This window comes from Lithobates pipiens, unplaced genomic scaffold, assembly GCF_037356315.1.
Source record: "Lithobates pipiens isolate NorthernLeopardFrog02 unplaced genomic scaffold, aLitPip1_a1.2 Scaffold_8, whole genome shotgun sequence".
Taxonomy (NCBI): Eukaryota; Metazoa; Chordata; class Amphibia; order Anura; family Ranidae; genus Lithobates; species Lithobates pipiens.
This window is the reverse complement of record NW_027507903.1, coordinates 157934599-157962580: the sequence shown is the minus strand read 5'-3', so window position 1 is coordinate 157962580 and position 27982 is coordinate 157934599. Positions and strand designations below refer to the sequence as shown.

The window sequence follows — 27982 nt, the reverse complement described above, 5'->3', positions numbered from 1 at the left end:
ATGATCACTTCCTTATGTCCCCCCTCACTTATGATATTTGGGGCAAGTTCTGTGCCGAATATTTGGCTGGTCATGCCCCTCCTCCTCCCCTACATCCCAGCTGCCTGCCTCACCTTCCTATCTGACACATGAGGAATTTGCTACTTTTTCTCAGTGTTCTGCTGTGTATTGACAAGGCAAGAAATCTCAGCCAAAATGAACTGGAAACAAGTCCTGTTTCTGTCTTTTGCTGCAGCAGTCGTGCTTCTAGCAGGTAAGAAAAGTCTACCTTTATTTTGGAATAAACATGCAACTTGTTTCTTCTGATGCTAAATTTAGAGTGATCCTTGTGTGCTTTTTAAAAGGGATTTTTTTTTTTAATTGTAACTCATTATCACATACATTAAAATGCACCACTAACTATTTAAATATATGCTAAAGCATGACGTCTGTATTTTAAAACACAATTCCCTTGGTCCTGCAGTGATAGTGTACTAGAGCTCTCCATAGATGCCCAATCCAACAATTCTGGTCAGACTCGGAGATGATAGCATATTTTGATACCACCCAATTTGCCATATAAATCATTGCTAGGAAAGAATTGATTGCTTAGTTTAGAATTTCCTGGTTGATTGCTTTTCTTTTGAAGAAATAACATTAATGTTGGGGAGAGGATGGAGCCTTCACAATGCATGAAAATGTATGCTTGGATGAAAAAAAATCTGCATGTTTATAAACTGATATCTCATGTAAAAAATAATTTCCTGCATGAAGCGTCTCCTGCTTGCAGTACACATCGAAAAAAGAGATAACAATGCAAAAAAAAATATTTTTAATTATTCCCAGATATCCTGCACATACTGCAGTAATTTTTAATGACGTACAGTTATAGTCTATATACGTCCTTTGGAAAAATTATTTATTTTCCTTGATCAGTGTTAGAAATGTTGAAGGAGCCAACGCGAGCTGTAGACTTACTGCATTCAACTTCTTTATTTCTTGTTTCCAAATCCCTACATTGCTAAGTAGTAGAGCTCTGATTTGTTAATGCTGGTAAAATTTAGGATGTGGTGGTTGGCATGCTTGCAATTTAGGCTTACTGAAACAGTTGTAAACTCAAATGTTTAGAATTACTGGTAATAAACTGTTGAGCATTATCCTCAGTTGTTGTGCAATTGAGAATATTTTCTATATTAGCACCATATTCAGTAAGTGCGCCTTTCTCTCTAGTCTCTCAGGTGGCTGAAAGTGCTGCAGTGAGAAGCCGTGATGATGGGGCAGCTGACAAAAAAGAAAGTAAGTACATGAATTAAAGACACTAGAGTGTGTTAACACTTTACAATCGTTCTTTATAAAGGACAAAGATTCATTTGCATGATATTGTTACAGGGACAATAAACTTTGGTAAAATACAGCATTCTACAAACTGAACCTTATATAAATTTCACTCCAGGCTTGAACAAGATCTTCATGCAGGAATCTGACGCTTCCAACTTCTTCAAAAAACGTGGCAAGAGATCAACAAAATCCCAGGATGAAATCAATGGTGAGGGTGTTAGCTTTGTGGAAACTTTTGTTTGTTTTTCTGTCCCACAGTTTCCTTGAAATTGTCCAGGATTCCTGCTGTTACTGTAAGGATATATTACTAGACTGCATTCCTGCCTTGCCTTTGGTTACAAAGATGTTTCTAAATGAACCTAATGCCCTAGAAGGGTGCCAGAAGATTTCATTTTAATATAAGAATTAAGTGTATGACTTTTCTCTAAGTATACCATACAACAGACCCCCATGCCAAGTAATTTGTACCAGGTATTTACAGATTTTGTATTGACCATTACAGGATTCCCTGACTCAATCCAAAATATTCACAGGAACATACATGAATTACAGTAACATATATTTTCTTCACATACCTTGTAACGTCTCTATATAAGACACCCCCATTCCAGTTAAAACACACCTTTGCTGCTATCTCTGCTTCTCCATTTATTTGCCAGGGTCCTTAGAGATTATCTAGGTACTTCTGGGTATGATAGAGCATGTGACCTTCTCCCATTTTCCCACAGTGCAGTGCTCAGCACTTGGGCAACCAATTGACAGAACTGGGTACTGTCGTGTGTGTGTGTGTGTGTGTGTGTGTGTGTGTGTGTGTGTGTGTGTGTGTGCGTGTGTGTGTGTGCGTGTGTGTGTGTGTGTGTGCGTGTGTGTGTGTGCGTGTGTGTGTGTGCGTGTGTGTGTGTGCGTGTGTGTGTGTGTGTATGTGTGAGTGTGTGTGTGAATGTGGGGGGGGGGGAATAGACCCTGTGTAAGCTTCATCAAGGATCAGCTTTGACATTATCTTGACTCAGGCCTCTGCTGGGTGAACAAGGCAGTGGGGGAGCATGGAGATGACAAGAATCAGTTGGAGGGTGGTGGACTATACAGGGGATTCCTGAAAAAGCAAAGTGACAAATGCACTTTAAGCCCCTGTACACACGGTCGGAGATTTTGCCAACCAAATCCGTAGGATTTTGTCCGTTGGATTTAGTCCGACGGATTGTGTCCGAAACTGTTGCATACACACGGTCGGACCAAGTTGGCGAAAAATCCGATCTTTCAGAACGTGATGACGTAATTTCGTTATGATGGGACTACATTCAGGCTAGTAGCCAATAGCTTTGATGTAGGAATTTGATCAGAGCATGCGTGGCACTTGGTCCGATCAAAATTCTCTACACATGATCGGAATATGTCTGACCGGCCCAGTTGGTCGGGAAATATTTCCAACATGTTGGAAAATTGGATCCGACAGATATTCCGACGGAATCAGTCCGATGCGTACCACACACAGTCGGATTATCCGACGACACAGTCCGATAGGACACATTCCAACGGATTCTCCGACCGTGTGTACAAGGGCTAAGGTATTTGAAGAATAATACCTTAAGGGAGGAACTCAGATTCCCCTATGTTCCAGTGTTAGTGAATCATTTCAACAAATTATCTGATACCAGCAATAGACATTGTAGGCAATTGCAGTGAGTTTTAAGTATATAAAAACTGGAAGAAAGCAGAGCTGTAGATGTTGGCAACCACATTACAATCGTCTTTCCTCTAATGCAGTGGTCATCAACCCTATCCTCAGGGCCCACTAACAGGCCAGGTTTCCAAAATAACTGAAATACATCACAGGTGATATCATTTGCTGCTCAGTGATTGCAGTATTCTAGTCTGCATCTCCCCAAGGCAATACATAAAACCTGGCCTGTTAGTGGGCTCGGAGGACAGGGGTGATGTCCACTGCTCTAATGCATGAAATGAAAGCTACTACTTTGTACAACTATACATATATCCACAACATTTTTACCATCCCTTGTGATCTACTACTAATTAACACAATTTCAGAGGAGGATCTATTCTCTCCACTGTCCTACACAATTATAAAACCTTCAGAAATAAAAAAATCAATGTTAATTATATTTTGTCTGATGGATTTTGTTTCTTTGCCAACTATCCTGTTAAAGTGAGATGGAAGGGGAATGAAATAAACCTGTACTGTAGTATAGACAGTTTATTTAGACATATTGTGTATGGTCTGATAGCTACGGAAGCATTCCTGCTACCTCCAGGGCTGCCTGCATTACACTGTACAATGAAGGGCTCTTTCTCCTCCTAGAGCGTCTACTGGACTCAGAAGCAGAATATGTGTGCTGTGTGTAGGGCAGCTGCAGGAGGTGCAGGGCAGCATGGAGAAAAGAGGTTTAGTGCTCTCACCTTCAGCTCATGTTACAAAGCTCATAGGATCTGGGCAAGGACAACACAGCTATTTGCAAAAGACTCTCTTTCAGCTATAGCTGTCTTTAAAGCATAAGCGGAGCATTACTGCTAAATGCAAGGCTTTGTTTTTTTCATTACATCTTCATGGAACTTGTGTTTATAAAACTGGTATCGTTGAAGTTGTACAAGTTAACTTTTTTTTTGAAGTGTGAGTCCAGTAAAGCTTTCTGTCTAGGTCCTTCTTAATAATGCAATGTCTTGAAAGGATCAGTTGACTTCAATTAAGTTGTGGGTGGACTTTGCTCAAATATCCACATGCCCTTTGTATTAACATATCTGCATTAAGTGATTTAAGAGATCACCTTGGTGGATTTCCCAACTGTGCCTCAAATTTTGTTCTCCCTACTGTAGCCAGTAGCCTCTCTTTTCCAGTTGCAATATGCTTAATGTAAAAAAACAAAAACAAAACAATCACATAGCAAGATTGTGGCACCATCTGATATTAAATGAAAAAGTTTACTGTCAATTAATAGAAATTGATCCCGATATAGTTTTTATTTTTTCCAATTAAAAAAGCCTCTCAAGAGTTTACAGCCAACACCTTTAGGAATTATTACGCAAATTCCTCATCGTCATAGCTATAATACAACAAATAACAAAAGTTAGCAGCTCCGAAACACTGGCCAGTGCCCTATAGTAACCACTAGATCCAATCAATGTCCAATGTCCATTAAAACTGGAGTGCGACACCCTACCACTCAAATTCCAGAGTGCCCACTGTTATGGCCTTGTTGTGTGATCTGACCTGGAATTTCGAGTAAGGAGACCTTGCTGCTGAGTAAACTAAGACCCCCTCTATCTACCTAAACTGATATATCAGTTTTGGGTGAACACTGAAATATTATCAGTGTTCCAATATTATTATTATTATTATTATTATTAATAACAATTTATATAGCGCCAACAGTTTACTCAGCGCTTTACAATGTATAGGGGAGACAACACAATTACAGCACAATACAAAAGGTACAGGAGGGCCTTGCTCATAGAGCTTATATTCTAAATGGAGGGGGTGGTGGTACAAAAGGTAAAAGGTAATATTATCAATTGAGGCATATTTTTAAACATCACACAAGTGCTTTTTATGTGTATGGTCAATTTTTAAAAAAATCGAGCAGTCTGATCTGGGCTTGGGTGGCCAAATTATCTTATCAATGTCTATGATGTTCTGTCAATCAAAATATTGGTTACTCTTTAGTGCAGACAGTAAGTAGTGTTTAGAAAGATCCATATGTGACATTCTGTGAGAAACTACTGTGGAATAGATGACTTACTAAGTTGATTATTTGGAACACCCTTGGTGTTCACGTCTCATTTTGTTGCTGAGGTTTATAATCAAATGCAAAACAAATGTGTAGTTTTTACAAAAAATTTATTTTCTTTCAGCCGAGAACAGGCAGAGATTGTCCGCAGATGAGCGCAGGAGAGAGTACTACGAGGAGCAGAGGAATGAGTTTGAGAACTATGTGGAGGAAGAACAGGATGGTAAGGATTTGTTAATCACTGTGAACTGGCACATGCTACTATTACCATGCCCCTAAACTGTTTCTCGTGCTTAATTTCTTAAGCAGAAAGGACTAGCGAAAGGGAGAGAAACACATGTATTTGTCTCCTTATTTACAATAGTTTTCCATAAGCAGACAGCCCTGCAGAAAGAATCTGTGTCTGTCAGTTTAGTCTCCTTAGTACTCTTGCCCAGGTAATGTTAGGAAATATTGTATAACTGCATTGCTGTTATAAGTCTTCCATATTATTGGTGGAGAAGGGGCAATAGGGGCAATCTGCTATATACTTAGGGTGCAGCTAACATATTATTTGCGCTGAGCATGAATGACATAGATTGGATCACAATAAACTTTCAGCACAATCATGTTTTTACATGGTAATATATTAATTAGGTGTGGTTGAACTGAACTGTGCCGAGTTTGATTTTCCCCCTTATCCACTCCCTCCCCCCTCCACTGGTCTGCATTCACACTGTGCTATAAGGAGGTGCTCTCCGGTATGATTACATCATCACTTCTACCAGCTAGACCACAGAGATCCCTGTTCCTGTGCTCAGTAATCTAAGGAGTGTTCTGTGCTCAGGCACAAGTGAACCCCAAGGTTGCACTCACACTGACAGTTTTAACCGTGTCTGAGCGTTATTCCCGTACTTGGTCGGGTTTATGTAGTGTGAGTTCTCTGAACTGTGCCTGGGAATGGGTAAGCATACTATGCCTAGGTTCATTTGTAGTCTAAAATGGTTCCCTTTAGTGTGCTGACAAACTGGGTCTGAGCACAGAACTCTCCATAGATCACTGAGCACAGAAGCAGGGATCGCTGTGGTCTAGCTGGTAAAGGTGATGATGTCACTCGGGAACACTTCCCTATAGCACAGTGTGAGTGCAGACCAGCATAGGAGTGGTGAGGTGCCACAGTTCTGTTACCCCCACTACCATTTTGGAATCTTCTTACAAATCTGGCATCTTTTCTCTGCGGCTATTGGGCAGCCACTTATAATGTAACTGCACCTTTTACATGCAGAAATAACATTGTCTCTGCACCCTGCTCCATTCTTGGCATCTTACTGATGCTAAAATTTACACAGAGTGCACCATATATAAGGGGGTTGGCTTTAGGGTTACTTTTAGCAGTTAGAAATTTACGTGGAAGAAAAGCCTAACTATAACTATCCTTTAAAATAATGTCCATCACCCATCCTGCTACCTATCCTGCATACCCTGTATAACAAAGATCTGTATGGTGGTAAGGTTGGGGAGTCACCTGTTATTTATTATGTTATGTTATATGGACATTATTTGCATTTCGAATTGATGCATATTGTGATTTTATTTATATTGGCTAAGTAGCACTGGGTTATGTATATTTTGTTTTCATCATATTAAGGATGCCTTGTAGCAGCAGCAGATGAGTTAATATTTTTTTTAGGTAGTGCAAGTGTTATTTTCATTATATATTTAGTAGGGCTGAGAAGCGTTACCCTCTGGAGCCTTCACACAAACATTCTCTCAAAGGCAAAGCCTGGGAGGGAAGTACCGGACTCTCCTATACACACATCCTTACCAGGAAAAGCCTGGGAGGCAAGGACCTCTCTAGGAGGTTTCCCAAAATATTTATTCTCTTTTTAACTAGTATCACTCATATAAACCGCACAGTGGTTGACCAAGGTAGAATAAATATTTATAACCTACAACATTGTAACTTATCATTATATTTACTGGAGAACTCTCCCCAGAAGCAGGCAGAACCAAACAATGTACAGGGCTTAACAAACGATCAGTGCTCAGGCTGTCCACAGCCTAGGTGCCTACACTAAATTGAAACTAGGCGCACTCCAGCTTAACGCCTAACTCAAGAAAAACTATGACCTTAACAGTTGGTTTGGTGCAAGCTGACCCAAACAAACGATTTCCTTTACTAATGAATGCAATGGCTGTGAGCTCTGTATAAACTGTAGGTAGCATCAGCATCACACTGGTGGCATGTGGCTCTTGATAGATCAAAGAGGCGATCCACTACACAAACCCTTCCCTGGTGCTCAATAGGCCGCAATTCTCTCTCACTGCCAATACCTTCCACGATCCATGGCCTTACCTTACTGCGGTAGAGGTGCGGGGAGGAGGATGAGGTGGTGATGCTCTGCTGAATCCCGGGCTCCTAGAAGGGGCTGCTGCTGCTGCTGGGGCCATTGCTTCTTCTCACAGCCGAACAGGAGGCAGGTCCTGACACCTGTCGTGAGAGGAGAAGCAGGAAGACATTAGCAAATATTAATTTGCTAATGTCCCACAAGTGGATAGGCTCGGGGGCAGTGCTCTGCCCCCCTGAGCCCACCCTTTTTGAAGCCAATTAGAGCTCTAATTACGCGCTTAAAAAAAAAAAAAACCCTCATTTAAATCCATGCCTCCAGAATGGAGATTAGGGGCCAGGCACATGGATGGGCTGCCACTGCAGCTACATACAGTATACAGAAATGTGTTTCAGGGGCTGTATGGGGACTGCCCATTCCCAGAACAAAATTTTGTTGGGCTGAGTGCTGTGCAGATATTCTTAAGCCTCATACACACGATTGGACTTTGTACAAACTTTCCTGTGGATTTTTGTACAAAGGGCGTCGGCCGAGAACTTGTATTGCATACACACGGCAGGACTTTTTCAGCCAACTTTCACCAAATCATGTGCTTTTTCTGCTCTTTACCGCCACCTTTGGTCATCTTCTGATCTTTTGCATTGATTCTGAGCATGCGTGTTTGTACTTTGTACAAAAGTCCTATGGTTTTCTGTACATACGATCAGACTTCGCACAGCCAACAAAAGTCAGATGAAACCCAAAAAATTTTGTCCGATGGAGCATACACACAGTCGGATGTTGCTTCAAAACAGCTAATTTGAATGTTTGTTGTCAAACAGTCTGATCGTGTGTAAGGGCCTTTAGGAAGCCTTGTAATTTTCCAAATTAGTAAAAGGATTCCACTGATTGGCTGAAGTGGAGAGGCGATGAATGACATCACAATCTCCACCTAAGCCAAGGAAGAGACTACAGCACTGACAGCCACTGTATCAATTAGTAAAGAAAATAGTTTGTTTGGGCCATCTTGGCTCAAAAAAACTATTTCAAGTCATAGTATTCCTGGAGTTAGGCTTTAAAGCTGAAGTTTAGCTTCTTTTTTTTTTTGCTCTTGAAGGCAGGTCCCTACATTTGTATTTTTGTAATTGCATATTCAGTATAAACATTTGATAAATGCGTGCTGCTAGTTTTTCTTTCATTTGTGGCATTTACTTCTAAAGGCCCGTACACACGATCAGACTTTTTGACAACAAACATGCAAATTAGCTGTTTTGGAGCAACATCCGACCGTGTGTACGCTCCATCGGACAAACTTTTTCGGTTTTCATCTGACTTTTGTTTGCTGTGCGAACGGACAAACTTTCATGCAACAAAAGTCTGATGGAGCAAAGTCTGATCGTGTGTACAGAAAACCATGGGACTTTTGTACAAAGTACAAACACGCATGCTCAGAACCAATGCAAAAGATCAGACAACAATACAGAAGTTGACCAAAGGTGGCGGTAAAGAGCAGAAAAACCACATGTTTTGGTGAAAGTTGGCTGAAAAAGTCCTGCCTTGTGTATGCAATACAAGTTCTCGGCCGACGCCCTTTGTACAAAAATCCAAGGGAAAGTTTGTACAAAGTCTGTATGAAGCCTCATACACACATCGTGTTTATGGGCCTTGAGGCTTGTACAAAGTGTGTATGAGTCGTTATGTGTAAAGTTTGTTTATCCACCAAACCTTGTGGCCTGGATACATCATCTAGGATCATGAACTGGAGCCTGAGTCTTCATGTTCTCATGTTCTATCCCCATCATATAGTTTTGTATTTGTTTTTTATCAAAGCGTTTTTATTTTTATTTGTTGTTGCATAAAGTGACTGTACAGTTGCGCCTAGCTATAGTCATATCAGGTGTTCAAAACTATCTGTCAGCATATGGATTAAGCATCAATAAGTCATATAGATTAACATTTACACTGACATAACAATTAGTAGAAAACTAGCACTTGAAGCAACTTCTATATCGTCATTAGGAAGATTTTTTTCTTGTTTTAAAAAAAAAAAAACAACATCATAAACTAAGTACTTAACAAAACAAAGTTAGAACATACATTAGTATTCTCTTCTCTCCTTCAACATATCCCCACTTACGACTCCTAGTGGGCTAAAGTCTCAATAACCTATCCATCACTAACTGTGGTGGGGCAAGGCTAAGGTCATCTAACCAAGGCTGCCAGATAAGCTTAAATTTAGACACAACATTTCTATTGCGATAGGCCAGTTGTTCCCTAAGAAGGGAATTAACATAAGCAAACCATTGTTTCCCAGAAGGTCCTGTAGAAGCCATCCAGAAAGTATGGTAGAAGCCATCCAATAATGAGCTATGAGTTTTCTAGCCAGATACAGTAGTCTAGTAATCATAATATACATCCCTTCTTGTACATTTCCTCATCAATTACACCTAATAGGCACACTAATGGAGTTAGAGGTACCGGTACCTGGGCTAGACGAGATACACACTATATGATCTTGGTCCAATAGCGATTAGGTTTCAGGCATCTCCAGATCATATGTATGAAATTTCCTTTCTGAACTTTACACTTTGGGCATATAGGGGATTCTTTCAAACCCCAGGCGTAAAGTCTCTCAGGCGTCCGATAGGCTCTGTGCAATATAAATAGCTGCGATAACCTGTCAGACGCTGAGATAGAAAAGCCTGGAATTGATCCAAGGCCATATCCCAATGGTCTCTGTCAATATCTCCAATGTCTGTCCCCCATCGAGCTCTGCATTTTAGTGAGGCGTTATCCTGGATAGAAGACAATAGTACTGAGTATACTTTAGAGATTAAATTCCTCTTAACATCCGCCCAGAGGATCTGTAGCAACAGAGAAGAGGAAGACACCTCTCAAGGGAATGTTTGCCTTTGGGTATGCAGAGCGTGTCGAAGCTGAAGGTATTGGTAAAAGCATCTCTTGGGCAAAGAAAACTCTACACATAATTGTGTGTAGGACTTAGTACAGTCCCTGAATAAATCTGAGGGAACAACCATATCCCTTTTTGTCGCTATATAGAAAACCCCTGTAGTTTAATTAGTTCCAGGTACTTGGGATTGTTCCAAAGAGGGGTAAAGCCCAACGGGCCCTCCACAGATAAAGCTTCCTGGGTCGCCTTCCATACCCTTCTAAGGAGATCCGCCATCGGGGAGGACTGGGGTAGGCTAGGCAGATCCATCTCCATATGTGAGCCAGCTTTTAGTGTTGGGCAGGACCTGGTCACCAAATGTACTATGGTGTCATCATTATCATCCCGGCCCCATCCTGCTTATTGCTGCATTTGTGAAGAAAAAAAGTATAGTTTAGGGTGAGGAACAGCAAGTCCCCCCTTATTCTTTCCATATTGTAAAGTGTACAAACTGATTGTAGCCCTCCTCCATTTCCAAATGAGATCTTGCAATCTCCATCATATAGTTTACATAATTTATTCTGTTCCCCAGTGGCATATTCAAATCCACTTTAGTCCCAAATAAATTAAGAGGAAGTAACAAACAAACAGATGCCATGAAAGTCACATAGAGAGAATCAAATATCATTCTATATACAGTATCTCACAAAAATGAGTACACCCCTCACATTTTTGTAAATATTTTATTATATATATATATTTTTTATATTTTGATAACACTGAAGACATGACACTTTGCTACAATGTAAAGTAGTGAGTGTACAGTTTGTATAATAGTGTAAATTTGCTGTCCCCTCAAAATACCTCAACACACAGCCATTAATGTCTAAACCGCTGGCAACAAAAGTGAGTACACCCCTAAGTGAAAATGTCCAAATTGGGCAAAAAGTGTCAATATTTTGTGTGGCCACCATTATTTTCCAGCACTGCCTTAACCCTTTTGGGCATGGAGTTCACCAGAGTTTCACAGGTTGCTACTAGAGTCCTCTTCCACTCCTCCATGACGACATCACAAAGCTGGTGGATGTTAGAGACCTTGCGTTTTCCACCTTCCAATTGAGGATACCCCTAAGATGCTCAATAGGGTTTAGGTCTGGATACATGCTTAAACAGTCCATAACCTTTACCCTCAGCTTCTTTAGGAAGGCAGTGGTCGTCTTGAAGGTGTGATTGAGGTTGTTATGTTTGAATACGGCCCTGCAGCCCAGTCACCAAAGGGAGGGGATCATGCTCTGCTTCAGTATGTCACAGTACGTGTTGGCATTCGTGGTTCCCTCAATGAACTGTAACTTCGCAGTGCCGGCAGCACTCATGCAGCCCCAGATCATGACACCACCATGCTTGACTGTAGGCAAAACCCGCTTGTCTTTGTACTCCTCACCTGGTTACTGCCACATACGCTTGACACAATCTGAACCAAATAAGTTTATCTTGGTCTCATCAGACCACAGGACATGGTTCCAGTAATCCATGTCCTTAGTCTGCTTGTCTTCAGCAAACTGTTTGCAATCTTTCTTGTGCATCATCTATAGAAGAGGCTTCCTTCTGGAACAACAGCCATGCAGACCAATTTGATGCAGTTTGCGGCATATGGTCTGAGCACTGACAGGCTGACCCCACACCCCTTCAACCTCTGCAGCAATGCTGGCAGCACTCCTATGTATCTCCTCCAAATACAACCTCAGGATATAATGTTGAGCACGTGCACTCAACTTCTTTGGTCGACCATGGAGAGGCCTGTTCTGGGTGGAACTTGTCCTGTTAAACCGCTGTATGGTCTTGGCCACCGTACTGCAGCTCAGTTTCAGGGTCTTGGCAATCTTCTTCTAGCCAGGCCATCTTTATGTAGAGCAACAATTCTTTTTTTTTTCAGATCCTCAGAGAGTTCTTTGCCATGAGGTGCCATGTTGAACTTCCAGTGACCAGTATGAGAGAGTGAAAGCGATAACACCAAATTTAATGCACCTGCTCCCCTTTCACACCTGAGACCATGTAATCCTAATGAGTCACATGACATTGGGGAGGGAAAATAGCTAATTGGGCCCAATTTGTAAATTTTCACTTACGGGTGTACTCACTTTTGTTGCCCGTGGTTTAGACATTTAAGTGGTTGTAAACCCAAGAAAAAAAAACAAAGACAAAGGCATAACATACTAGCTCATTATGAATTACTTACCTGAGATCAAAGCCCCTGCAGCTGTCCTTTTACACCACTCCAGCGGCTGATATCGCTCCCGGAGTTACTTCTGGGTATCGCGGGCTCCGCATGCACACGGGAGCAGCCGGTAACGGTATACTCACTGAAGCAATGGCACGTACATGCCATTGCTTCAGTGCGCATGTGCTGATGACGTTGTCACATGCAAATACAGGGGATATCTCCTGAACCGTTCAGGTATTAAACCGTATTATAGGCTTACCTGTAGCAAAAAAATTTTACAACCACTTTAATGGCTGTGTGTTGAGTTATTATATAAAATATTACAAAAATGTGAGGGGGTGTACTTACTTCTGTAAGATCCTGTATGTCATAATACACTCTAGATCATGAGGATGGATCGTTTAGTATGACCTATTGCTTTGCATACCAGACAGAGGTTCAAAACAAGCATTTAAAGGTAAACACTATTGGTTACCCAGACAAACATAGTGCAGACACGCTCATATTAATGGTCTCTGAGTGGCAGATCCTCTTGATGGAACAGAGACTACTTCTTTAATTACAAACTGCCAACATATAGCTTATAAGGATTGGGAACAATTTAGTTAGCATGATAAAGGACCTAGATACTTTACATGAAATAAGCAAAAAGTGCATAACATACTCTTCCAGTAACCTATATGGTGTGCACCGTGCATTATGCACCACCCACAGCTGGGAAGAAATAAACACAGTTTGGTAAAAAAAAAAATCTTATATTCAGTGACCACCATATTGCACTTAATGTCACATATACAGCTTAACGTTTAATAACAAAACCTCAATGCCCTAAAACCTCGGGGAAATGCTCCAGAGCTCTGCAGTTAATCATCAAGGAGGTAGGGAAAACTGGAACCTAACATTTTGGTGGACCACGACTAGAAGGTAAACACACAAACCCAGCATTAAAAACCACCTCTCCCACTGTGATCGGTTAGACTGTATTTATAAGACATCTGACAGAATAATCACCTAAAAACCAGCAAAATATAAGAGTTCTTAGGGTAGGAGCTCTGGAGTGGAACTTTTTATTTTTATTGTAATCAGCACACCCTTCAGACCACTATATATATATATATATATATATATATATATTGGACTACAGAAATATGAAGTCTCTTATAGAAGAAATCCAGAGAATTACCGTTTCACAGCTGGATTCTCACAACCACCGGATAAACCTCCTCTCACTAGGCCTAGCAGCCTGTAGGGTGTTAAGTAAAACAAAGTCTCTGCCACAGACTTGGATGTAGAACACTTGAGAAAGAAAGTCTCTACCACAGACTTGGATGTAACTGAGGGATGTAGACAAATTTAGACAACTATCATACTGTACCAGTATCTCTCAGCCGGTCCGGCGATACCATATGAATATAGATCCACAAAGTGTCCTTCAACTGAGCCTCCAGTCTCCTTCAGAGAAGCCAGCCTTTGCGCATGGCCTTCTCCTGAAGAGTCCTCCCCTGGATGCTTCTCCAGTTGCTGGGCCTCTCCTTAGATGAGATGGCACCGGACCACCTTTGAATCATTATGGCCCCATATCCATTCAGGCCTGTCCCTGCAGTTGTTTCGCCCCGGGCTATCCAGCCCTAAAGCTTGGAATTGCATGGATCTGCACCCCAGGCCAGGAGGGCCATGAGGGCTGGTCAGGAGGACCAGGACCAAACAGACAGAAAATATCTTCTGGATCGGAACCCCGAAGCATGTGATCCCAGTACCTTAAATACCATCTCCCAGAATGCACAGCAGGAAAACACTCCCACTGGGCTGGCTCAGAGAGAAAGAATGGCATTCAATATGCCCAGCTCAACTGTGTTCTCATACTTGCCGGTGGTGACAGCGACACCTGTGGCCAAGGAGAACTCAGTGCAATCCAGCAAGACTGGCACTAAGACCATAATTTAGCAAAATTAGCCCTAAAACCCAACTGTGGGTTTAGGAATATTAATTTTCAAAAACAAATAGCACATGCTCATCGGGAGCCGGTGCTATATATATATATATATATATATATATATATATATATATATATATATATATATATATATATATATATATATATATATATATATATATATATATATATATATATATATATATATTTATGGTTGGAGCCCTCCGCTGTAAGAGATATGAAAGAACACATAAACACGTCACAAGACTAACAACATAAAATAGACCTGAATTGTGCCCTTGGTCTGCTGTAAGGTAAGCCCTGGTGAGCTGGGCGGTGAGCCCTGCTCTGCTGGGCGATATGCCAAGAGAAGGCCGCATACCTTAAGAAAGTAAATGGATGTTTCTGTAGAGAAACGTGTTTTAAGTGAAGTACTCTAAGAAGGGAAATGGGTGGGTGGGTACCTTGCACTGGAACCGACACAGACCGTTGTGGGTGGTCTGATTATATACCCTCCGGGCTCCTCCCATAATTACGGGCCACCATACTGGCCCTCTTATTTATGGTTGGAGCCCTCCGCTGTAAGAGATATGAAAGAACACATAAACACGTCACAAGACTAACAACATAAAATAGACCTGAATTGTGCCCTTGGTCTGCTGTAAGGTAAGCCCTGGTGAGCTGGGCGGTGAGCCCTGCTCTGCTGGGCGATATGCCAAGAGAAGGCCGCAAAAGATTTGGTGTAGGGAGGTAATTATTAATTTATGTACAGCAAGACACTACGGGGCAAAGTTTCTGAAGGCTCAGGACATTTCCACTTGTGGATTGGAGATGTATTGAGTAAAGCAGGTGGATTCCCGCCTGCCCATCTTTGATCGCGTGGACTGGGCCCCCGTTTCGTGAGGCTGCTGATGCTGCTCCAATGCGAAAGAATGTCCAAGAAAATGACCAAGGTCCTGGCCTAATGTGCTCAAAAGGAACCTGACGTGACTAATGAACTGGTGGCTGCCTGGGGTACTAATCGAGAACGGTAGTAATGGGCTGTCCTGCGAGGGATCAAACATATGGGCCAAAAATTGATCTAGGATGGACACGGGGCACCAGGCTTTGAGAGCTTGGAAAGGTTTTAGGTCAACCCCTGGACCGGACTATTGTGTTTTGGACACGCTGAGGAGCAAGATGAAGTCTGATGGCGTGTGAGGTGGTGTCTATGTAACACTTTACAACTGGGATGGTGACAGTATTCACTGGGGCGTAAGAAGCTGTAGAAAGCCAGGTAGATGGCTGCTTGAAGGACCAGGCTGAATTTAGCCAAAAGGGGAATGTGACAGGATGAAAGACATGTCTCGGAATATGGCGCTGGTGACGGGTAGCCGTTTGATACTGATTTGGGGGTCATTGCCTGTGAATACCACACAACATGGTCTTGACCGTATGGGCGGCGAACAAGACGGTTTGTTAGGATCTCATAAGGGGATGAAATACTGGATGTCAGCTGAGTGGGATCTAAGGTATTGTGTGACAATGCCAACTGTGTGCGGTGGCATAATATGAAGACCGGGATGTGATGGAGAACTCTTGGTATTGCTCTGGGGTTTGAGGCTAGTAACCTGACATAGAACCTCTAGGCTGCCCGGTAGGCCTTCAGGGTGTTGTGAGATAGTGAAAGATTAATAAGGCAGGTAGCGTCGTGAAAGTGTTGTTTGAATCCGAGGTTAGCTACGACCAGTGTGGGATAAGAGACATGGTCGGATCGGTTCCAGGTTCCTACAAAAAATAACGAAGCAAAGTTAACGGGTAGTGCGTCGGCCAGATTATTGCATTTGTCTGGGATGTGGACGCATAGGACGTTAGATTGGTGCTGTGGGGATAGTGGCACCAGCCTGCACAGGAAGGCCACGATGGCCAGCTACTAGGACCTCCTTTATTGGTTTATTGGCTTGGTTGTCTGTGGCGAACGCCACTGTTTGTCCTGCCCAGTTGTTGCACCAGACTTGAGCTGCTGCGACAATGGGGTAGAGGTCGAACAAAGAGGAGGACTAACTGAACCCATGAATCAAGAGGATTTCTGACGGCCATGGCCCTATAAACCCAATTTGACCAAAATTGAGGCGAGGACCTGTGGAGGCTGTGGTGACCATGACTACCTGAGATGAAGAGAGAGATGCTGAAGGAATACACATTGGCATGCCATTCCAATTTGTGAGAAATTCGACTCTCATGGGCAGATCTGCTATAGCTGGCACATCTTAATTTAAGGATTTAGTCAGGGTCTTTGCCTGGAAGAGAAACACTAAAAGATGGGAGGTAAAAGATCCCCTTGAGTCTGGCTGCTGCCTTGGCTGAAAATGAGCAGTGATAGTCAAAGGATGGGCACCCTGCGTACTTGTGACCTGCTGCGTGCAGATACGGGTCCAATTCTACCCTCCTGTTGGGGTTGCTCTGCCTAGCATGTCTCTGACTGTCCCCAAGGCCCGCACAAACTCTGTGACAGCGAGCTTGCGATTAAGTAAAGGGTCTCTGGTCTTCAGGATGACGGAGACATCTCCCTGCGAATATGATTTGTTCTAGGCCAAGTTGTGTGCTGCTATGAGGAGGGATGCTAAGTTAACGTCGTTGTCATCCAAGATGTCCTCCTAGATGCCCTGCTAGGACAAGGTGTGCAGGGAAGACGATGGTGCATCTGTAAGTGAAGGTACGGGAATGACGGTGGTGACTGGAGCTGGTAGGGGCATGGCTGGGCGTACCTCCAGGGCTGTCACTCTGCTTGGACTTCAGGGACTGCTGCTGACAGTGTGGTTACCCAGGAGTGCAGCTGAGTAGTCGCAAAGAAGATAGACTGAAGTGGTGCCTGGAAGGGCTGCCACTGGTGGTGGAAACAGTAGCCTAAAGGCTTGGTTTCCTGGCTGCAGCAGGGTAGGATTTACTCCTGCGACACCGTTCTGTTATGAGTTTATATATTTTTTTTTTTTTTTGTTTTTGTTTTTTTTTGTTTTGTTTATTTGTTTTTTATTGGTCCAAGCTCTTGTGAGACTAAACCGCCGCTTGCTGAGCCCGTAAAGGGTGATGGCAGGGCTGAGGCAAAGTCCTCACTGTCTGCCTGCGACATGGCGTCAACTAAAAGCAAGGGGGGGTATGTTTGAGGTAAGTTGCAAAGGTAGGAGCGGATAGTTGCGTTGGGTAGATAAGATGAAAGGCGGAAGGAAACAAGAAGAATAGGACAAGGAACGACAGCCATAGTGACAGTTGGTTTGCGCTCGAGCGCTGTTGAGTGTGACTTTAGAAAACTCAAAAGAATGCGTAACAACCGAGGTGAGCCAGGAGGTGACTGGCTAGGTAACCGATAGCTCGGGTGTCAGTCTGTGCTCGGCACAGACTAATGAACCAGAGCGCCCCAGGGCGGACTGGGGTGGGTAGCTGAAGTCTGGTATACTAAGTAGGAATGTTGCGATCTGTAGTTAATTGACGTGGGTTCGGTCTACTAATGCTTGCACTGCCAGCAAGTATGGAGATTAGGCGACCTTGTCTGCGTATTGAAGGCTTGTGCTTCGAAAACAGAGTGAAGTGCACAGAAGTATGTGACAGTTGCTAACGCCTCAGGAGCAGGACAAATTCTGTATGTGAAGTAAAAATATGTAGTGAAAGAGTGTTTAAGAGAAAGGGGGAATCCCATTGAACTACACACCTGACTTTATGCCCTAGTTGTGAAGTCGACTGGTTGGTGGTCGAGAACTGAGTTGACTGGGAGCCTGTAGTAAGGTGACATGAGAATTTCGTTTTGACGATGGGGATTGCAAAGAGCTGTTTGGGGCAAAGCTGGCCCCCTGGTGAAGATGCAAGCCCTCGACAATGTTTTTTTTTTTTTTTTGGGAGATACTGTCCAAACCTGGTGCAGGGTGGACTAACTGGTGTTCTAACTGGCCTAAAAGGGGAAAGCGACAGAGAAAACGATGAGCAGCCGTGTGGCTACTGGAGACGATGAGTGGCAGTTTGAGCCATTCGCTGAAATGCTTGCAGCGATTGCAAGGAAGCGGCCTTATTTGAATTATAAATTGAATTATGAGGTGAGAATGAATGAATGAATGAATGAGGTGAACAGCTGTGTTGCTACTGGAGACGATGAGTGGCCGTATTAAGCTATTGCAGAGATGCTTGCAGCGATTTGCAAGAAAGCAGCTTTATTTGAATCTATAAATTTAATTATAAGTGTGTAGGAATGAGGAGAGCAGCCGTTTTGCTACTAGAGATGAGATTTGAAAGGTGAAAGCAATGTTTTGCGGATTTATAAGTGTGTAGGTATGAGGTGAACAGCAGTGTTGCTACTGGAAACGATTGGCAGTTTTGAGCCAAATGCAGAAAAGACTTGCAGCGATTGCAAGAACGCAGCTTTGTTGAAAGGCGAAAGAAAGGTTATAGAGGAAATGTGATTATGTAGGAATGACCGTGCGCAATACTGAGCAAATTGGTGGAGAGAATTGTGTACGATCATGTATGGATAGACTGAGAAGGTCAAATGTAAGTACTGCTGAATTCGTACAGTCGATGTGACTAGTTTGAACTGGGCTATAGCTATGGAATAGTCTGCGAAAGATTTGACTCATTTGAGTCGGTGATGCAACAGGATTCGGCTTGGTTGTTAGAGTTGCGTTTGGCAAGGACTGGAATCGTTGCGCCGACGCTGCGACTAAACTCGAATCCTCCGTAGATGCGACTGAGAGGCTCGTATATGGGATCCGACCGTATCGCTGAGGATATGGCTGGGTTCGGATTGATTGAATTGTGATGGTGGTTGAAGGGGCTGGTGATTGTCAATGATCCGAAACATAGAAGCGAAGTTGCGACTAGATTCGAACCGGCCGTAGATGCGAGGTGACTACAGGGCTCGTATGACAGATCTGCCCGTGTTGCAGATGATATGGCTGGGTTTGAATCGACTAAATGGTGATGGCGGTTGAAGGGGCTTGTGACTGCCAAGGATCCGAAACATAGAAGCGAAGTTGCGACTAGATTTCAAATCGGCCGTAGATATGAGGTGACTACGGGGCTCGTATTAACAGATCTGACCGTATTGCCGATGATATGGCTGGGTTCGAATCAACTAAATGGTGATGACGGTTGAAGGGGCTTGTGATTGCCGAGGATCCGAAACATAGAAGCGAAGTTGCGACTAGATTTCGAATCGGCCGTAGATGCGAGGTGAGTAAGGGGCTTGAATGTCGGATTTGACCGCATCGACCGTGAAGTGATCGGCTCGAGTAAACCCGCGTTGGGTAGAAAGGATGAAATACATGAAAGATGACATAGACTTATGGGGGCATAAGTGCGACTTTGCAAAACGAACATGATAAGGTAACTATTGGAGTTTAGAAGAGCGGTAACAACAAAGTCCTACCTGCGACAGCGAGTGTGTAGCGGTCCGAGCGTGGGACAATCAATGAAGATATACGACTCCAACTGGATGGACTTGTGTCTTTTTTCAACCTGACTAACTATGTAACTATGTAACTATGTAACGACCGATCTCGAAGGTACAACTACGTGGACATGCAGTGAGTTGGCAGAGTCAGCCTCTGCAATGCATTTGACACGAATCAGCTCAAAAATGTATGAGATGAATCTGATATAAATTGGCAGTAAGGAGTATCTGATACGAATTGGTTGTAGAGTGTATGCCCTTCCTTACTGTGAAACCAAACACCTATCAACCACCCATCCCCCCAGGCTAGTCAAGTGCAGGTAAGACATCAGGTGGGTTTAATTACACCTCAATCAGCCACAGAAACCCATACAAACAATACCTGTTTATCTCAAAAAAGGATGAGAATAGTGAATTTTATAACCAGTGAAGCCTATGGCGAGTGATAACGAGGAACAACTGATAGCGACTCGGCTGTGCCGAACAACGTCGGGACATGAGTGTCAACAACTCAGAGGTAGGTTTTGCAAAAGGGGTGCAGGATAGTAAGCACGATAAGCCGCAAGTTTGCACATGATATGAAAAGATTCGGATACTACTTATCTGCGACCATGAGCGGGAACCGCCGACGAAGACCACGAATGAAGAAGCCGAAGTGCACCTACGATTGGACACACAGATAGACGACCGTGAGGGAGCTGAGAAGAGTCAGCCCCTTGATGTGCAGTACCTTGCACTGGAACCGACACAGACCGTTGTGGGTGGTCTGATTATATACCCTCCGGGCTCCTCCCATAATTACGGGCCACCATACTGGCCCTCTTATATATATATATAGTTTCATCATGATGCATGTTCATAACAAATAGATTAATAGATAATAGATAAATTAATATAGATTAATCAATACATTAGTTGATTGTAAATCTGAAATGATTTCTTAAAGTAAAATTCTACTTAGGGCAATATAAAAAAGATAATTTTTCCGCAAACTCCGGCAACATTTGGGACAGGTTTATTAAAATGGCAGCTTTGTTGCACAAAATGATGTTTCTGTTTCCACTACTCTTCATGCTTACCATGCGCAATGTGTTTTCCTACATGTCCCGTTCTTCATCATGTATTGCATTCCCCCAAGCCTGTACAGTAGAGTATAGTTTCTTTTTTTTTGTTTACAAATGGCTTTTATTGTAGAAAAGGTCATGGTGTAGCTATACATAGCACAAGAGAAATACAGGTGAAGGGTTGATCTTTGATTATACATGAATGTATGATATATCACGAGAGAAATAATAGCATCTATGACAGTAGTTAAATAATACAATTGTTAAGTACGGCTTCAGTTGAAATTGGAAGATAGTGTTTATTTAGTTATTCTGAAAAATGTCATAGAATTGGGCTTTAAACCAGAAGAGCTGTTTCCCATGGTGTCCATTTCTTTTTGTAAATATGCATGGTGTCGTACAGCGTATAGTGTATTCTTTCTGATAGTTTGATATTTACAATACAATTTAATACCTGGTCCCATGGGATGTTGGGTGGGCGCCAGTTGAATGCAATAGTCCAGTGGCTAGAGCTAAATAGAGTATCAGCTTTGAGCCAAATATTTTTAAGGTGAGAACAGTCCTAAAATGTATGCAATAGTGTGCCTTGCATGGTGCAGCCCCTGAAACAAAGGGGTGATGTTGAGGGATAGAATTAGTTAATTTTATCTGGTGTAAGATACCATCTATTCTATAGAGTAGTTTTGTGGCTGATTCCCTGATGTTTTGTAGAGTATGGTTTCTGGCCACATTTGGACAGCAAAACCTACACAATGTTAGTACAGGATCTCAGCTGTGTTCCAGAAAAGCTGGCAGTAATATGGAGGCAATATCATGCACATGTGTGCATAAGACCGCCATGTTGACGGCAGCCATTTGGGAGCATGGATGTATAAGCAACCCTTTTTGCTTGTCTGTTAAAGCCCCCCTCCCCACTCAGCAACCCCCTCCCTTCACCGCCACCACTTTCAAAACTCTACCTTCCCCAGCATACTCATCCAGTTGCCACCCACCAACTGACGCTTTCTCCTTCCCCGTCAACACTCTGCAGCCCCCTAATTCGACATTTTCAGCCCCAAACCATCATGTCTCCACTAATTTTCATAGCATAATTATTAATGTGGAATGTATGTGCTTTTCTTAATGAACATTAATTGTTATCAAGCCAATATGGTAAAATGGTAAAATTCTGCTTTTCGGAAAATTACTTTTTGTTGATATGCTTTAAAAACATTTTATTAGAAGCCAACTACTCTTATGTCGCAATCATTTCTTTACAAATCAATAAAGGATATTTACTAAATCATAGTCTGTAAACATCTCAACAGCTGTTTGGGATCCTGCATAAAGAAGTTCTCCTTATAATTGTTCATTACCTTATTGATGACAAGGTCTGTCATGATTGGAAGGATCTGGTTTTTAGTTAAATGTTTTTTAACCACTTCAATACAGGGCACTTAAACACCTTCCTGCCCAGACCAATTTTGAGTTTTCAGTGCTGTCGCATTTTGAATGACAATTACGCGGTCATGCTACACTGTACCCAAATGAAATTTTTATCATTTTTTTTCCACAAATAGAGCTTTCTTTTGGTGGTATTTGATCACCTCTACGGTTTTTATTTTTTGTGCTACAAATAAAAAAATACCGAAAATTTTGAAAAAAAAAATGTTTTTTTTTGTTTCAGTTTCAAAACTTTGTAAATAAGTATGTTTTCTCCTTCACTGATGGGCACTGATGGGGCTACACTGATGGGCACTGATAAGGCGGCACTGATGGGCACCAATGTGGCACCAATGAAGTGGCACTGATAGGCGGCACAGATGGGCGGCACTGATGGGCGACACGGATGGGCGACACGGATGGGCGACACGGATGGGCGACACGGACGGACACTGATAGGTGGCACAAATTGGCACTGATAGCTGGCATGGATGGGCGGCACGGATGGGCACGGATAGGCGGCACAGGTGGGCATGGATAGGCGGCACAGGTGGGCACTCATAGGTGGCACAGGTGGGCACTCATAGGCGGCACAGGTGGGCACTCATAGGCGGCACAGGTGGGCACTCATAGGCGGCATCGGTGTTATACTATAGTAATGGATACCAATCAGTGCCAAACAATAATGCATGCCAATCAGTGATGCCCATTGTGGGCACTGATTGGCATCCATTATGGGCACTGATTGGCACCCATTGTGCTGACTGGCATCCCTGGTGGTCTAGGGAGGATTATGACCTTTATTACCTTTTCCCTGGTGGTCTGGTGGCGTCCCTGGTGGTCCAGTGTGGGCATCCTCGGGGGGGCTGTGCTGATAATCGATCAGCACAGACCCCCCCTGTCAGAGGAGCAGCCGATCGGCTCTCCTCTACTCGCGTCTGACAGACGCGAGTGAGGGAAAGCCGATCACCGGCTCTTCCCATTTACACTGTGATCAGCCGTGATTGGACACGGCTGATCACATGGTAAAGAGTCTCCGTCGGAGACTCTTTACCGAGATCGTAGTTGCCGGGTGTCAGACTTACACCCCGCAACAACGATCGCCACGATGCGCGCCCCCAGGGGCGCGCAGCGGCTCATAATCCTGATCACGTCATATGACGTCCGGTCAGGATTATGAAACCACTTTGCCGCCGTCAATTGCCTATAGGGCGGGCGGCAAGTGGTTAAAGAAAATATCTACGAGATATAAGAAGGACACCGTTGCTTATCCCTATCTGTAAGAGATAGTTTGCTGTCTCTCTGGCCTCAATACATTCACTGTTCTGGAACAAGCATGCGTCTAGTAAAGTCTGGATTCCTGATCTGGGTTAGTGTCTCAGAAACAATTGAAGTTGCTTGATCAACATAACACCCAGTATTTTCAAAAGGAAAACTCAGCAATTGCAACCTACATATTTACTCAGTACAAGTTTCCTCTAAGCCACAAAGATAAAAAGTGAATTCTAAAGCTTCAGTCCACCTGAAAATTATATTTTTTATAGATGGAACCTGTTTGACTGAGTCAGACTCTGGCTTCCGACGTCTTGGGCAGATCCCCCTACTATAATTCCCAAGTGATCTTGTCCGATAGGATGATTGTGAAATAAGAAATGGTCAGGTGGTTTCACCTTCCAGCATCTATCCAAAACGACAATATCAGTTTTGGGTGGACTAGCTTTGCTGAGATTTATTTCTGAAAAAAAGATTTAATAAAGTGAATATAATTAATATATATTTTAAAGTGCAAGAAGATCTTGCTGATGGAGTATTCTTATAAAAAGCCAGCAGCACCTACAGTGGCTAGAGAAAAGAATCACACCCCTTTAAAATAATCACATTTTGTTGCTTTGCAGCCTGAAATTAAGTTTTTGTTTTATCCAGCTGTATTTACTTTAGTGCAACTTATGACATCCAAGTGAAAGATATAACACCAACATGTTGGAAAAAATAAAAATTTAAAAAATAACAGTAGCTGAGTTGGAAAAGGCATAACCTCCCTGTGTAAGTATTTTGTTGAACCACGTTTTGCTTTAATTAAAGCCTTTTTAGTCTGTTGGGATATGTCTCTACTAACTTTGCACATCTAGACTTTGCAATATTTGTACATTCTTCTTTACAGAACTGCTCAAGTTCAGTTAGATTTGATGGTGACTATTTGTGGACTGCAGTCTTCAAGTCATTCCACAGATTTTCAATGGATTTTAAGTCTGGTCTGATTAGGCCATGCAAGGTTATTCACCTTTTTCTTCTTAAACCACTGTGTGGTCATTTTTGCTGTGTGCTTTGGGTCATTGTCATGTCGTAAGGTAAGCCTTCTTCCCATTGACAACCTTCTGGCAGAGGGCAGCAAATTAGCCTCAAGAACTTGATGGTAATTTTTCCCCACTCATTTTCCTTCTATCCTGACAAGTGCTCCAGTCCCTGGTGCAGAGAAACTCCCCATAACATGGATATTACCACCTCCATGCTATACTGTAGGAATGCGTTATTTGGATGGTGAGCTGTATTGGATTTCCGCCAGACATATCATTTGGTGATGAGGCCAAATAATTCAATTTTAGTCTCATCTGACCATAACACCTTTTTTTTTTCTTCATGGATTCTGTTTTTTATTTATTTATTTTTTTTATTCTGACATATTGGTGTTATATCTTTCACTTGGATGTTATACGTTGCACTAGAGCCATATCTCAACAGACTAAAGGCTCTAATTAAAGCAAAAGATGGTTCAACAAAATGCTGACAAGAGGGTGGTCCTTTTTCCAACTCAGTGATTCTGTTTTTGATTTTTTTTTCCTGACATGTTGGTGTTATACCTTTCACTTGGATGTTATAAGTTGCAATGAGTAAATACAGCTGGATAAAACAAAAACTGCGTCTGTCTTTGTTTCACGCTGCAAATCAACAAAATGTGATTATTTTAAAGGAGGATGATTCTTTTCTATACCCACTGTATTTCATCACATTTTGGGTGGATTATTTATTTATTTTAAATCCTCCTCTTCTTTTTAACTTCCACCAAACACAACTTCCATGTGAATAAATGGTACTGAATCTAAAGCCAATGACTAGCCTTGGTCAAACATGTATAAATAATCTATTAATATTTGTTTCTCAAATCTGCCTACAGAACAAGAAGAACGCACTCGTAAACAAGTTGAACAGTGGCGCCAATGGCACTATGATGGACTTTCTCCTTCCTACATTTACCAGCGACAAAACATTTAAAAGGAATGTAGAATTAATGTACATAAGTTTTCAATCAAAAATAATTCTGCCGTAACAGAATCTTCAATTCAGAGCTATTCTAATATTCAATGAGCACAAGCTGTACTTTCCTTGCCAGGTTTCTATATTATGTGTAGGCTCTTTCTTCTTTCTGTTGTAAAATTTGTTCTCTATCTGAATCTTGCATGCAGGAAAAAAAAAAAATGTTTGACAGATAACAGCTTGCCAGTGCTTCTTGTAGTCAATAATACCTGCCCCACACACAGCGCAATTTGATTGCACAATCAACTTAGCTTAGACTGAATTGTATGAAGGAAGAGACATATCTGTATGATGGTAAACCTATGATCATATCGTATAGGAAGATAAGCGGAGTCGTAATAATTTGCATTCACCACAGTTGGATTGTAGTATGTGTGCTATTATAGTGTGATGTATTTAAAATGGCAGTCATTGGTTTTGATCAAACAGAATCTTTTATGTGTATAGAGAACTCTTCCAATCCTTATTGTTTCAGAAAAAAATGGATAATAACTAAAATGGTTGAATCATTTTGTTTGGCTGCCATTGCATAGTAAGCACAGTGTTACTTTTATTTGTTATTTTTTGTATGGATGGGATTGAAAAAGACAAAACAGAAAGCAGTGTTGTCATAAAAAAGCGATGTAATGAGATGAACAATTATAAATGACACCTGTTTAAGAAGCTGCTGGCACTGTGGAATTTTTAGTCATTTATATCAGTATAAATTAACACATGCAGTTAGGCCTCAAACACCAAAACAACGTTTTTAAACGCTACAGAAATGAATTTGCTACAAGTAAGGATGAGAGAAATTACAGTGCCTTGAAAAATTATACATATCCCTTGAAGTTTTCCACATTTTGTCATGTTACAACCAAAAACATAAATTACATTTATTGGGATTTGATGCGATAGACCAACACTAAGTGGCACATAATTGTCAAGTGGAAGGAAAATAATAAATGGTTTTCAAAATGGTTTACTAATAAATATCAGAAAAGTCTGGGGTGCATTTGTATTCAGACCCCCTGAGTCAATACTTTGTAGAACAACCTTTCGCTGCAATTACAGTTGAAAATCTTTTTTGGGGATGTCTCTACCAGCTTTGAACATCTAGAGAGTGACATTTTTGCTTATTCTCCTTTGCAAAATTGCTCAAGCTCGGTCAGATTAGATGGAGAGCATCTGTGAACAGCAATTTTCAAGTCTTGCCACCGATTCTCAATTGGATTTAGGTCTAGACTTTGACTGGGCCATTCTAACACATGAATATGCTTTGATCTAAACCAGGGATAAGCAATTAGTGGACCTCCAGCTGTTGCAAAACTACAAGTTCCATCATGCCTCTGCCTCTGGGTTTCATGCTTGTGGCTATCAGAGTTTTGCTATGCCTCATGGGACTTGTAGTTCTGCAACAGCTGGAGGTCCGCTAATTGCATATCTCTGATCTAAACCATTCCATTGTAGCTCTGGCTGTATGTTTAGGGTTGTTATCCTGCTAGAAGGTGAACCTCTGCCCCGTCACAAGTCTTTTGCAGACTCAAACAGGTTTTCTTATAAGATTGCCCTGTATTTGGCTCCATCCCTCTACCCATCAACTCTAACTAGCTTATCTGTCCCTGCTGAAGAAAAGGATTCAGACAACATGATTCGGCCGCCACCATGTTTCGTGGTGGGGATGATATGTTCAGGGTGATGTGCAATGTTAGTTTTCCGCCAAACATAGCGTTTTGCCTTTAGGTCAAAAAGCTAAATTTTGGTCTCATCTGACCAGAGCACCTTCTTCCACATGTTTGCAGTTTGCAAGAAGCCATGTGGGGGATACAGCAAACAGGACTTCTTATGGCTTTCTTTCAACAATGGCTTTCTTCTTACCACTCTTCCATAAAGGCTAGATTTGTAGAGTGCAGGACTAATGCCGCCTACACACGACCGTTTTTTCCGTCAGAACAAACTCTGACGGTCTTTCCGCTGAAACTGACTTGCCTACACACGATCACACCAAAGTCTGTTCATTTAGAACGTGATAACGTACGACGGGACTAGAAAAAGGAAGTTCAATAACCAGTAGCCAATAGCTTGCCTTGCATAGTTTTTGGTCTGTCGGAATAGCATACAGAAAAACGGTTTTCCCAATAGGAATTGATTCCGTCATGTTCAATTTCAAAACATGTTCAATTTCTAGGTCCGTCAGAATTTTTGAAAAAGAAGTCAGACGAAGCCCACACATGATCAGAATATCCAATGAAATGATTCTGTCTGACCTTTTCTGCCGGAAAGTCCAGTCGTGTGTACGCGGCATTATAGTTGTCTTGTGGACAGATTCTCCCACCAGAGCTGTGGATCTCAGCAGCTCCTCCAGAGTTACCATGGCTGCTT

General features: G+C 42.2%; 1 protein-coding gene across 1 annotated transcript; it reads left to right on the top strand.

Annotated features, from left to right (window-relative positions):
- Positions 1-96: 96 nt before the first annotated feature.
- UCMA (upper zone of growth plate and cartilage matrix associated) lies at positions 97-26284 on the top strand. Its single transcript, XM_077472317.1, has 5 exons — positions 97-253; positions 1210-1275; positions 1433-1525; positions 5182-5280; positions 25482-26284. The coding sequence occupies exons 1-5, from the start codon at positions 196-198 to the stop codon at positions 25577-25579; spliced, it is 414 nt and encodes a 137-aa protein (XP_077328443.1). The 5' UTR covers positions 97-195; the 3' UTR covers positions 25580-26284.
- The last annotated feature ends 1698 nt before the right edge of the window (positions 26285-27982 follow it).

What these genes read in the sequence shown, in the direction of transcription:
- UCMA (XM_077472317.1), top strand. Translation starts at nt 196, where the DNA reads ATGAACTGGAAACAAGTCCTGTTTCTGTCTTTTGCTGCAGCAGTCGTG. An exon ending in GGCAGCTGACAAAAAAGAAA is followed by an intron (nt 1,276 to 1,432) that starts GTAAGTACATGA and finishes ATTTCACTCCAG; the next exon opens with GCTTGAACAAGATCTTCATG. An exon ending in TGTGGAGGAAGAACAGGATG is followed by an intron (nt 5,281 to 25,481) that starts GTAAGGATTTGT and finishes ATCTGCCTACAG; the next exon opens with AACAAGAAGAACGCACTCGT.